The sequence below is a fragment of the Aspergillus tanneri genome, assembly GCF_003426965.1.
Source record: "Aspergillus tanneri strain NIH1004 chromosome Unknown AapTan_2_pilon_pilon_pilon, whole genome shotgun sequence".
Taxonomy (NCBI): domain Eukaryota; kingdom Fungi; phylum Ascomycota; class Eurotiomycetes; order Eurotiales; family Aspergillaceae; genus Aspergillus; species Aspergillus tanneri.
Window position 1 is genome coordinate 4,022,559 of NW_022984629.1, and position 13,497 is coordinate 4,036,055.

At 52.7% G+C, this 13,497-nt stretch overlaps 1 protein-coding gene across 1 annotated transcript; it reads left to right on the forward strand.

Moving 5' to 3' along the window:
* Positions 1–805: 805 nt before the first annotated feature.
* ATNIH1004_001274 (putative Nonribosomal peptide synthetase) lies at positions 806–12,978 on the forward strand (the record flags this gene model as incomplete). The annotated part of the gene is made up of 5 exons (XM_033565974.1): positions 806–4,842; positions 4,913–7,372; positions 7,421–8,127; positions 8,220–9,986; positions 10,046–12,978. The coding sequence occupies 5 exons, from the start codon at positions 806–808 to the stop codon at positions 12,976–12,978; spliced, it is 11,904 nt and encodes a 3,967-aa protein (XP_033431731.1).
* Positions 12,979–13,497: the final 519 nt, after the last annotated feature.

Here is a 13,497-nt window from a genome sequence, read left to right on the forward strand (position 1 = left end):
ATTACCTACGTTGTCATCTCTCCGAAGCAGGCACAGATCCTTCATAAGTGTAAAGGACTCGTAGGAAGAGCTTTTACATGTTTCGGTATAGGAAAGCTGCGATACAGGTGTGTCGACTAGTACACGCCAACCATCATGTAGATCAGAGGAGCTTAGAACGACGATATACTCGACTATCAATAGGTTTCGTTATTCTTGATTATCCGAGGAGAATAGGGACTGCAAGCCCCTATTAGTATCCCCGGCTTCTGGGGTTGATTCTGACCAATTCATGGATCCACCAGCGTCAGAATATGGCCTCTGATTGGCTTAATCCTTTATATTAAGTATTAATCTTCCTGTTGTGAATCCAGGGAAAGTGAGCATTTGAAAGGAAACAAGTGCTAAATTGAGCGGAACTTGTCTGAATAGTTACAAGAAAAGAAGTCTCAGGGGGTAAAAACCCTGAGACTTGCCAAGGCGCTAGCTATGTGATACCTTTTAACACTCTCATAAGATGACCGCTGATGACAGTTACATTCTGCACCCTGGATATATTTGGCCCCCGCGTGGTCTTCTGCTGTCAGATCGTCTGACAAGGGCAATCTGACGCAGGTCGGAATGTTGCCACAAATGATATGCATATTCTGTGCTGGGTCATGTAGGGTCTGCATAATGCCGTGCGCCTGCATCCCTATGGTTTGCTTGGTCCGTCATCTGTAGCCCTATGCTCATGCCTTGACCTTGCGAGACCAATATCTTTTTATGGGCTGCAGAATCCACAGCTATCTCCGTGAAGAGAGACCACTTGATATACTGAACCGACATGCCCCGTTCAAATGAACCGATTGCCATCGTGGGCAGTGCTTGTCGCTTTGCAGGCAATGCAACCTCGCCATCCAGACTCTGGGAACTGCTGCGACAGCCGCGAGACGTCCTGAAAAAGATTGATCGATTTGGAGCCGATGGCCATTATCACGTCGATGGCCATCATCATGGAGCGAGCAATGTGCGACACGCCTACTTGCTGGACGAGGATCCCCGGGGCTTCGATGCTCCTTTCTTTAACATCGCTGCCTCCGAAGCGGATGCAATCGACCCCCAGCAGCGGCTGTTGCTGGAAACTGTCTACGAGTCCATTGAATCGGCGGGCTTGAGACTGGAGGACCTCCAGGGCTCCGCCACGGCCGTGTATGTGGGCACCATGACCGACGACTATGCGGAGCTCTCGCACTATGACCCGGAGAACATCCCAACCTACGCCGCCACCGGAAGCGCTCGCAGTATTCTCGCCAACCGCATCTCATACTACTTCGACTGGCGTGGGCCATCAATGTCCATCGACACTGCCTGCTCATCCAGTCTGGTGGCTGTCCACCACGCAGTGCAGTCACTTCGTGCAGGCGAATCTGCGATGGCCGTGGCAGCAGGGTCAAATCTGATCTTCGGCCCCAAGATGTTCATAGCGGAGAGTAACCTGAACATGCTCTCCCCGAACGGGCGGTCGCGGATGTGGGATGCAGATGCAGATGGTTATGCCCGTGGTGAGGGTCTCGCAGCCGTTGTGCTGAAACCGTTAGCCGAGGCTGTCGCCGCTGGGGACCACATTGAGTGTATTATCCGAGAAACCGGTCTGAACCAGGATGGCCGGACGCCGGGTATCACCATGCCCAGCTCAACTGCCCAGACCGATCTCATCCGCGAGACGTATGCTCGCGCTGGTCTGGACCTCCACACATATTCCGACCGGCCGCAATATTTTGAGGCACATGGGACTGGTACGAAGGCGGGTGACCCGCGTGAAGCCGGGGCGATCTTCGAGGCGTTTTGCCGGGATATCGACGAGGCCGTTGACAGAGGGCACCCGCTCTATGTAGGTTCGATTAAGACCATTGTTGGCCACACGGAAGGGACCGCGGGTGTAGCAGGTCTCCTGAAGGCCTCCCTCGCCTTGCAAAACAAGACGATCCCTCCCAATATGCTATTTGCCAATTTGAATCCTGATATCAAGCCATTCTACGGGAGAATCCAGATTCCGACCGAGGCAAAGCCATGGCCCATTCTCCCGGCTGGCGTGCCACGGCGAGCGAGTGTCAACAGCTTTGGCTTCGGAGGTGCGAATGCCCACGCTATCCTCGAGAGCTACGAGCCCGAAGAATACCAGCCTGGGAGGACTCGCCGCGAGGCCGTCATCCCACTGACATTTTCGGCCATGTCCCAACGTTCGTTGAATGCTATGTTGCGGACATATTCCTCTTTCCTCGCCGCGAACCCCAGTATTGACATGCGTACCCTGTCCACTTCGCTGTTTCGGAGATCCGCTTTACCCATCCGCATCACATTCCCTCCGGCACAGAACGCAAAGAGCCTACACGAAGCGATTGATGCTTGTTTAGAGGAGAAAACAACTGGGACCAGAGCGGCTGCGGCCAAGACACGCGCCGTCCTGGGCGTATTTACTGGCCAAGGTGCACAGTGGCCGGCAATGGGTCGTGAGTTAATCGTCGTGTCTCCACTGGCGAGGCAGATCCTAAATCGCCTGGAAAACTCATTGGGCGGTCTTCCAGCTGCCGACCGTCCACAATGGTCACTTGTTGAGGAGCTGATGGCAACAGCCGACACGTCGCGGGTTTCCGAGGGAACGATCTCTCAGCCGTTGTGCACTGCTGTCCAGGTCATGCTCATCGACCTGTTACAGAGCACAGGAGTGCAATTTGAGGCAGTAGTGGGTCATTCGAGTGGCGAAATTGCTGCGGCTTATGCTGCCGGCTTTATAAGTGCCCGAGACGCAGTCCGTATAGCGTACTACCGCGGACGATACACCACACTTGCGGGTGGTCCACAGGGACAGCAAGGTCGCATGCTGGCAGCAGGAACCTCCATGGAGGACGCTGAGGAGCTCTGCCAACTGCCAACATTCAAAGGCCGCTTGTCCGTTGCCGCCTGCAACTCATCCGCCAGTGTGACCTTGTCCGGTGATGCAGATGCCGTGGAGGAGGCCCGTTTTATCTTGGAAGATGAGCAGAAATTTGCTCGTGTTCTGAAGGTGGATACTGCCTATCACTCCCACCATATGATCCCATGTGTAGATGCCTATTTAGCATCATTGCAGGCGTGCCACATTGAAATCCAGCAACCGGCACCGTCGGCTCCGAAGTGGTACTCCTCTGTCCGAGATGGCTTGTTGGTTGATTCCCAAATAGCCCAAGACTTAGCATCCAGCTACTGGAATGATAATATGCTGCAGCCGGTCCTGTTCTCCCAGGCGCTGCAGGCAGCCCTGGGGACTACAGGACCTTCACTGGCCATCGTACTTGAGATTGGCCCACATCCAGCCCTCAAGGGTCCGGCTGGCCTCACCATTCAGGAAGCCCACGGGACTGACATCCCCTATTCTGGTGTCCTAAGTCGCGGGTACAACGACCTCCAAGCTTTTGCGAGCGCCCTGGGGTTTATTTGGACGCACTTGGGCCCCAATGTGACTGACCTGTCCGTATTCGACAAGGCGTGCCACGAACAACGTCTTCCCTCCCCTCTAAAAGGCCTCCCCTCCTACGCATGGGACCATGAGCGACAGTTCTGGAGCGAGTCGCGTGCATCTAGGATCAACCGCACGCGGACAACGCCTACCCATGAACTGCTCGGCGTGAAGTTGACCGACGACCGGGAAGGAGAGCACACCTGGAGAAACTATCTCAAACTGGCAGAGTTACCGTGGCTGCGCGGGCACCAGATCCAAGAACAGGTCCTTTTCCCGGCAGCTGGCTATGTCGTAAGTGGGTTGGAGGCCCTCCGCACGTTGGTTCCTGCCGATGAGGATGCCCGCCTCTTTGAGGCACACGAGGCGGTGATCCACCACGCTCTGTCTATCCCTGATGATGCCTCCGGCGTGGAGATAATGATCAAGCTTGCGAGAGTCCACACCACGCAGCTGGATGATTCGAAGACTATCACTGCTGAATTCTCCTTCTCCGCATGTCTGAACAAAGAGACTGGGACCTTCACCGTTATGGCCACGGGCATCGTCCAAGCTGCTCTTGGAGAACCTTCCTTAGCTACACTTCCTCAGCGGCCCCCGCCTGTTGCGAACATGACCGATTTGGACGTTGACTATTTCTACTCTTCTCTGTGGGACCTTGGGTACAATTATCGCGATATGTTCAAGGGCATCACCAGCTTGCATCGGACTACAGATGCAGCATGTGGCACGCTTCAAATCTCAGGTGAAACGAACCCACCGTCTACCTGCTTGTTTCATCCTTCAACCCTGGATGTGTCGTTCCAAACCCTGTTTGCGGCGATTGGTGTACCCGGCAGGCTGTGGTCACTACATGTGCCACTGAAACTGGGGCGACTGCGAATCAACCCGTTCGCGTGCCCGGATCACGCAGCTCTGGGCGTAAACCTGTCCTTCGACGCGAACCTGCGGGAATTCTCCATTTCGAATGGCATGTATGGGGATGTGGATATTTATGACCAGAGCGGCTATCCCGTTCTTCAGCTCGAAGGAATGCATATAACCCCAGTTTCGCCAGCCTCTAGTCAGGATGATCAAGAAATCTTCGCAAGGACAGTCTGGGGTGGCTTAGAACCTGATGCGGACGAAGGCTTCATTACCCCAATCCCTCATGACGAAGTTTCCGCACATTCAGCTCTTCTGGATCTCGTCGCGCTAAGATATCTTAAGATGCTGACAAAGTCGGTGGATATTCAGGCTTTGAGTGACCGTTGGAATGAGCATCAAAAGAACATGTGGGTCTGGATGAAGGAAGTAGAGGAACGTATCGCACTGGGACAGCATCCAACGTGCCGTCCGGAGTGCCTGGAGCCTTCGGAAGAGAGAATAGAAGTGGAACGTAGTCGGTAAGGCCATATATTCCAAGTAGCCCGCACTGAACGTCCTTGAGTCATTCCTTGCTGACCGTTGATTTAGGGTACCACATTCGCAGGCTATTGAGACAGTACAATCAATGGGCGAGCGCTTGGTGCAATACATGCAATGTGGTGATGCTAAGAGAGACGAGCCTGAACCAACGAGTATTCATGCACTGCATGCGTTTGATGCCGCTATGCCGGGTCGATCCGCGTACATCAACCAGTTGGCCCATGTGGTAGGTCAGATGGCGCATCGCTATCCGCATATGAACGTACTGGAGGTGGCTACCGGCCTCGAGGGCGTGGCCGAGCCTATAATAGAAAATTTGAGCCAGTTATACCTGTCGTATACGGTGGCTGGGAATGTTGCTGACCCGTTCCCTGACACGGTGGGCCAGCCAAAGCCCAGGGCACTCTTCCGAAAACCGTTCAATGTGCAACGGGACCCCTTGGAGCAAGACTTTGTGGAACAGAGCTACGATTTGGTCTTGGTACCGAACACTCTTTGCGCTACGAAATCTGTGTCGAAGTCTTTGCACCATATTCGGCGGTTGGTACGGCCGGGAGGCTACATTATCCTGCTAGAACCCATAGGTCAGCCCGAGTTCGCACGTCAGCTGGTGTCTGCCGCTTCTAGGACCATCTGGGCCGCTGATGATGGGATGGATGGAGAGCTAGATTTCCCGTCCCTGGTCCGCTGGGACTCCCTTCTTCGCGAGACTGGATTTTCTGGTGTAGACACCTCGACGTCAATACCGTTAACTCTTCGTACGGGCTTCTCCTTAGTGGTCAGTCAGGCGGTCGACTCTCAAATCAGCCTGCTACGGGAACCTTTGACGGAGACTGACTTATCCCCCTTCATCGATGACTTATTCATTCTTGGTGGGAAGACGCTGAAAACACTGCGACTTGTGAAAGAGTTGCGTGAAATTTTGGCACCCTTCTGCCGGAACGTGCATGTGGCCACCGGCTTGGAGACCCTGGAACGTTCTATTATTCCACCAAGAGCTTGCGTTCTTAGCGTATTAGAGTTGGATGAGCCAGTCTTTCATAATCTGACACCAATTAAGCTCGAGACATGTCAGGCCCTGTTGGATATGACTCGGACCATTCTTTGGGTGACCAGTGGCACGGAGGGCGAGCAGCCATTTGCAAATATGATGTTAGCAGTGTCTCGCTGTCTTGCTCATGAAATGCCTGACCTGCAGTGGCAATCCCTTGACATTGGTAAAGAGAAACCCTCTGCGCGAGTCCTTGCCGAGGCGATGATGAGGGTCTATATCCTGGGTGCCTGGAAAGTCAGAGAAGCCGACAACATGCAGCGTCTCTGGACATTTGAGCGAGAAATGGCTATTGTTGGAGGGAAGATCATGGTCCCCCGCTATACCTCTCATGATGATGCAAATTATCGCTTCAACTCCTTCAAGCGCGTGGTGCGAAAGGAGGTCGCCCCCACGAAGTCCACTGTGGCCCTGGTCCTGGACAAGGAGAAGTCCTATGATTTGCACCTCTGTAGACAACAGCCGCTGCCACAGGGAAGATACATCCAAGTGGAAGTTGTCCGATCGGTGCTGCTCGCTATGAAGGTTGGCACAGCCGGGGATGTTTACTTGATTGATGGTATGGATGTGAAGACGCAGACTCGAGTTTTGGCCTTCTCACCGTACCAGCGATCGAGTATCCTCGTGCCGCAAGCATGGACGATTCCCTGTCCACTGCCACCAGACACGGATATTATGCGCCTGCTCCTGGCTATGTCAAATAACTTACTTTCGAGCTGGATAGTCGCAGACGTTCCACCTAGCAACCATATTCTTGTCCACGGAGCCACTCCAGAGCTGAAATCAGCGCTACTGCAACTTGGAAAAGAACGAGGTGTGCAAATCATGATGACCACGTCAGTTCATCGTGCGGATCTGGGCTTTGTTTATTTACATCCATTGGCTCCGGATCGCGACATCAAGTCCTCTCTGCCTGATAACGTGTCCGTGTTCGTCGATTTGTCCGACGATCAGCAGCCATCCGCTTTGGGTCCTCGTCTGGATTCTTGCCTTGATTCTTCATGCGTTCGCAAGCATGTTGCCCAATTTGTCAGACCCGAAAGCTTTGTCAGTGTGGAGACTTGCATAGGAGAAGTGGCAGAGTATCTCAAAAATTCGTACACAAGAGCGTTGGTCGAAATATCGCAGCCTGACCTCTATAACTCGAGTGAGGAGCTAGCTCTAAGGACGGCCATTGGCCAACCTATGCAACTTCATCATGATGCTAGAATCTTGAACTGGCAAGCCTCTGTAACTGTTCCAGTGCGTCTTCGGTGCGCAGCGGAGGATGTTCATTTCCGGAATGACAGAACATACTTCCTAGTTGGCATGACAGGCGAACTCGGGCTGTCTCTGACGCGATGGATGGTCAGTCGAGGCGCTCGGTGGTTTGCATTGTCAAGTCGAAACCCCCGCGTCAGTCCCGAATGGATTGAGCAGATGGAGGCTAAAGGAGCCGTCATAAAGACCTTTGCAATGTATATCATACGACCCCTGATTCTCGCTTACCACTAACCCACTGCTAGGGACGTCACAAACCGAGAATCTGTTTTGTCGACATATCAGGAGATTTGTCGGTCTATGCCTCGCATTGCTGGTGTGACTAATGCAGCAATGGTGATCGCAGATGGCATTTTCACGAACGTCTCGTACATGACAATGACCCAGTCTATTGCGCCAAAGGTACAGGGCAGCTTATACCTGGACGAACTATTCCGTGACAGTGAGCTTGACTTCTTCATCCTCTTTTCTTCCATCACGTCAATTACCGGTAACGTCGGTCAAAGTAGCTATGCCGCTGCAAACGCCTTCATGACAGCCCTAGCGAAGGCACGTAGGAGCCGCGGACTTGTGGGCAGTGTGATGAATCTCGCTGGTATCTTTGGCCTCGGCTACGTCACGAGAGCAGAGAAAGGTGTCCTTGATCGCTTGATCGCCTTGGGATTCTCCAACATCTGCGAATGGGACTTTCACCAGAATTTTGCGGAGGCGGTCATCGCTGGCCATCCGCAATCTGGGCGTGATCCTGAAGTGTCCGCAGGACTGGCCAAATACGATATTGACAAGGAACAGGATCTACCACTTTGGCTGCAGCAGCCCAAGTTTGCAAGGTATAGGCTTATCAGGGCTGATGGGGGGTCCCAGAATAATAGTTCTAGCGAAGCCCAGGTGTCCGTCATAGCACAGCTGAAGGAGCAGACAACAAAGGATGGTGTCCGGGCGGTGCTTATAGGTAAGTATCCTAAGTAGATCTCTCCATTTTACCTCCCTCCCTCTCTCTCTATTTTGCCCGTTTCTCCTTTCTCCCTACTGACCGTGGACTAGATGGATTATTGTCGATGCTGCGTGGCACGTTGCACATGGCTGAGGAAGACGCAATCTCACCGGATTCAACTATCGTGGAGCTGGGTGTTGACTCACTGGTGGCGGTGCAAATGAAATCGTGGTTCTCTAATGAACTGGATTTAGATATGCCGGTTCTCAAACTTCTAGGTGGCGCCACAATCTCTGATCTTGTCGACGACGCTGTCGACCGCCTGTCTCCTTCTCTTATCCCTAGCGTTGACTCCGACGCTGTAAACAATCGGGCTGAAGCATCCTTGGATACACAGATAGTCGTATCTTCCAGTGAGGACTCTACATCCACGGAGGATGACACTGGGTCTTCTGGAGATTCTTCGCAGACCTCGGCTGACGATGAAGACGTTGAGGGGTTGAAGGATGGCCATGTCGGTGACTCTAAATTCACATATCAACGCACTGCGCAAATGGGTTACGCTTCAACACGCTTCTGGTTCCTACAGCAGTATCTCAACGATCGGAGCACGTTCAACGTTGTCTTCAAGTTTACTCTGACAGGTCGCATTCGTGAGGCAGATGCTGAGCGTGCGATCAAAACCGTCGGAGAAAGACACGAAGCGTTCAGGACGGCCTTTTTTGCCCAAGGCGAGATGGGCGAACCTACTCAGGGAGTTCGTGCGGATTCCTCACTGCATCTGGAAAGGAAGAAGATCACCGATGCATCGGAGGTAGCCCGGGAATACGATGCCCTCACACGGTACAGCTTTGATCTCGAGAATGGAGAAACTGCCCGGGTCCTTCTACTATCCCTGAACCCCTGGAAGCATTTCCTGATCTTCTGCTATCACCATATAGTCATGGACGGCTTTAGCTTTAACATCCTTCTTGATGAGCTAAATAAGCTGTACGCAGGAAAGCTTCTTCCTCCAGTCAAGCTACAGTTCACGGATTTCGTGGAGCGACAGAGAGCTCAGGTCAAGGGTGGGGTGTTCGACAAGGACCTTCAATTCTGGCGAGACAAGCTCTCGAAGTTTCCTGAAGTACTTCCGCTCTTCCCTGTAGCCAAGGTGACCTCGCGGCCGCCTCTCATGGCTTACAGCTTCGAAGAAGCAGTAGAGACACTAGACTCTGCGACTGCCAGTCTGATCCGAGACCGATCCCGCCGACATAAATCTACACCGTTCCACTTCTTCCTCGCCGTGCTGAAAATCTTCGTGTTCCGGTTCCTTGACGTGGAAAATTTATGTATTGGGGTCGCAGATGCCGGCCGAGGGCAGCTGGATACTGAAGGGACCATTGGCCTCCTCTTAAACGTCCTTCCACTCCGTTTTGAGCAAGGCCATGCTGACCAGAGCTTCGGTGATGCTATTGCAGAGGCTCGCAGCACGGCGTATGCAGCAATCCAACACTCAAGTCTTCCCTTCGATGTACTGCTTGAGGAGTTACAAATCCCTCGTTCCTCTACACACAGTCCTGTCTTCCAGATCTTCATGGATTACCGGCAGATTGCAGTTCAGAGCCCCAAAATGCTCGGAACCAAAGCAGATGCAACAGCTTCTCCTGGTCGTACTGCATATGACTTGATTCTAGATGTTAGAGATATTGCTGCGGGCGAGATGACTGTTAGTTTTAGAGGGCAACAGTCGCTCTACTCCCAGACAGCCACAAGGTTGCTCTTTGAGAGCTACATGCGGTTGGTCAGGTTCTTTGCTTCGAATCCATCGGCGATAATCAGCACGGCGCCGCTATTTGACCAGGCCGATATTGCTGCCGCCATCGAGCTTGGGCAAGGTATATGTCCTAAGGTGCATTCCCTCTTGCTGTCTTCACCACTACTAACATGTTTGAAGGTCCAACCTTAACATCGTCATGGCCATCCACTATCTCAGAACGGATTGAGATTGTCTGTCACCAGAGCCCGAGCGCTCTTGCTGTTAAAGATGGTCTGCAGCCACCGCTAACATACGGGGAACTGGCAGCGAGAGTCAATGCCATTAGCGCTAGCTTGATATCTACTGGGGCAACGCAGGGTAGCAGAGTAGCAGTCTTCCAGGAACCTTCCTCTGACTGGGTACCGACCATGTTAGCCATCTGGAAGATTGGAAGCACCTACATCCCCCTCGAGTTGACAAACTCGCTTCCCCGCCTAGCCGCAATTGTGAAAGACAGCTCGCCAGCGGTTGTCGTCTACCATAACAAGACGGCCACTGATGTCGTTTCCCTTACGGCTGAAACATCAACGCGAACATTGAACCTTGCTGACATCGTCCAACTGCCAGACAATGTGCAAACCCCGAGTCTCGCAAATCCAGACAGCCCGGCCGTGGTACTCTACACGAGCGGGTCGACAGGCACTCCCAAGGGTATTATCCTGAAGCATTCCAGCATCCGGAACGAGATTGAAGGGTACAGTCAACAGTGGGGTATTGGGCAAGAAACCGTACTCCAGCAGAGCGCGTATTCATTCGACTTTTCGCTTGATCAAATGCTTTCGGGTTTGGCAAACGGCGGTACTATTTTCGTGGTGTCCAAGAATGACCGGCGGGACCCGGCCAGGATTGCAGAACTGATCTTCAAAGAGAAAATTACATATACAAAGGCGACACCTTCCGAATACGATAGCTGGATCGAGCATGGATCCACCTCTCTAGCTCAGGCGACATCGTGGAGATTTGCATTCGGGGGTGGTGAGCCACTAACAAACAGAACCAAGGGTCAATTCCGGTCTCTTGGTCTGCTCAGCCTCCGACTTCACAACAGCTACGGGCCTGGTGAAATCACGATCTCTTGCACAAAAGGTGCTGTTCCCTATCTCAACGAAGAAGATTATACAGAGCGACCGGTTCCTCTTGGAAAGCCACTGCCCAATTATGCACTCTACATTGTCGACCATAATATGGAAATCCTGCCACAAGGAGTCAGCGGCGAAATTGTCATTGCAGGATTGGGCCCAGCCGCTGGATACCTGAACACTGAAGATGCCACCCGGAGCAAATTCCTTCCCGATGTCTATTCTCCTGCACGTCGCATGTCTGAAGGATGGACTACTGTGTACAAGAGTGGCGACGTGGGTCGCCTGCTGCCAGACGGATCCTTCACGTTTGAGAAACGTGTCGACGGTGACACCCAGGTCAAGATCCGAGGCCTCCGCATTGAGTTGGAAGACATCGAAAGCACAATCATCAAGATGGCTAGTGGCCAGGTGTCTCGTGCGGTTTGCTCCGTCCGTGGTGACCCTCAATTCATAGTGGCTCACGTTCAGCTCATTGAGGCATTCCCACAAGGTGAGGAATTACAGTACTTGAGGGTTCTGAAGAATCGTTTACCTCTCCCTCAGCACATGCGACCAGCTGTGATAGTTCCCGTGCCCCAGATCCCCCTCAACAATCATTCCAAGCTAGATAGGCTAGCCGCAAAGAAGCTTCCGCTACTCCAAGAGAGTGATAGGGAACCATCTGACGATGACCTCACTGGTGCTGAGTTAGCACTCAAGGAGGTATGGGTCTCTGTCCTCCCACCTGACATTGCCTGCCTCGGTGACGTCCATAGCGAGTCCACCTTCTTCGACTTGGGAGGCAACTCGCTTTTACTGGTCAGGTTGCAAGCAGCCATTCGGCAGGCATTTGATGTAGTTATGCCGTTGGTCACGCTCCTCGAGTCAAGCACGCTTCGAGACATGGCGGCCGCGATTAACGAGCAGTCCTCCGTGAGAACCATTGATTGGGGTGAAGAGACTGCACTACCTGCAGGATTAAGCCTTTCCGAGCCAGTGCCAGTGGACATAGAGAGCGTCAAACCCAGTCATCCGGTGACTGTCCTTCTCACCGGAGCCACTGGTTTCCTTGGACGACATATCCTGCAATCGCTCGTCGATGACGAGCGCATAGGCAGGATCCACTGCGTCGCCATTCGTCCGTTGCCCGGAAGCGACAGCCTTCGCCAACCTGTCGACTCGCCTAAGGTGGTTTACCATGGCGGCAATCTAGCAGCTACTCTCCTTGGTCTCTCACAAGAAACCTTTACCGAGCTATCCGGTGAGGTCGACGCCATCATTCACAGTGGGGCGAATCGCGCCTTCTGGGACTACTATCAGCATCTCCGCGGCTCAAACGTGTCTGCCACGAAAACCATAATTCAGCTAGCACACAAGCGCCAAATTCCTGTCCATTTTATCTCCAGTGGAGGTATTTGTCAATGGACTGGCAATAACGCAAACAATGCTGAGTCGGCAGCCTCAATCAAGCCACCTGCCGATGGATCCATGGGCTACCTTGCCACCAAATGGGCCAGCGAAGTCTGCTTGGAGAACGCATCTAAGGCATTGAACCTCCCCGTTTACATCCACCGTGTCACCACGCCCAACAATCCCGGGGATGCCAATGTCCCTACGGAAGTGGTGGAGGAATTTTCCCGCCTAGCACTGGAAACAAAATCAATCCCCATATCCTCTAACTGGCGCGGCACATTTGACGTGATTCCTGTCCGTCCTTTGGCGGAGGAGATCCGCGATACGGCACTCCAGAGCGTGGTTTCCAGCCCACCTGACGTATCTTATGTTCATCATCCCAGCGAGTTTACGGTCAACATGGACAGTGTCAGAGACTATATTAATAGTCAAGTCGACGACAAGACAAGAGCTACCCTCGAGCAGGTCTTGCCGCATAAATGGGCAGGCCGTGTAAAAGCCCTGGGCACGAAGTATCAGTTTGCGTCGCAGGATCTGACTTTAGGGAACGCCGTGTCAGGAGACGGTGAGAAAGGAGAATTGCAGTTGAGACGATAGCATAGCTTCTGTGCGTTTTTTAATACTTTTTCCAAGATATCAAAATTTGGAAATGTACTCCGTAGTTCAGTCAATCTGAACCCGCTTCACCCTTGTATACCACGTGTATCTTTCTGTTATAATCATTCGCTCAGGGGAAGGGACGGCTAGCAGAAGAACACTATGCCAGCTACACGCCGGTAGCCTACTAAGGATCTGGAGGATAATAATATCCACTATATTGACTGCTTGCTCAGCTACCCTCTCACTTAATTCCTATCCAAAGGAACAGAAGCGATTCAGGGGGATGACGCTTAACGCTCGCCGACGCTAGGAGTAATCGGATACCGAATCCCGGATATTTCTCTATCACTTTGTAACATAATGGCGTATGTCCGGAGTACTAGATAATGTAGATTTTGTATGATAGGTATTCCTTCCCCCGTGTAGACTGGCTAGGCCTCGGCAGACCCGCGGGCCATATATAGACTGAAGGCTAATATAATAGCGCCTATGGGCTCTTAGCAAGCACCCGTGGAT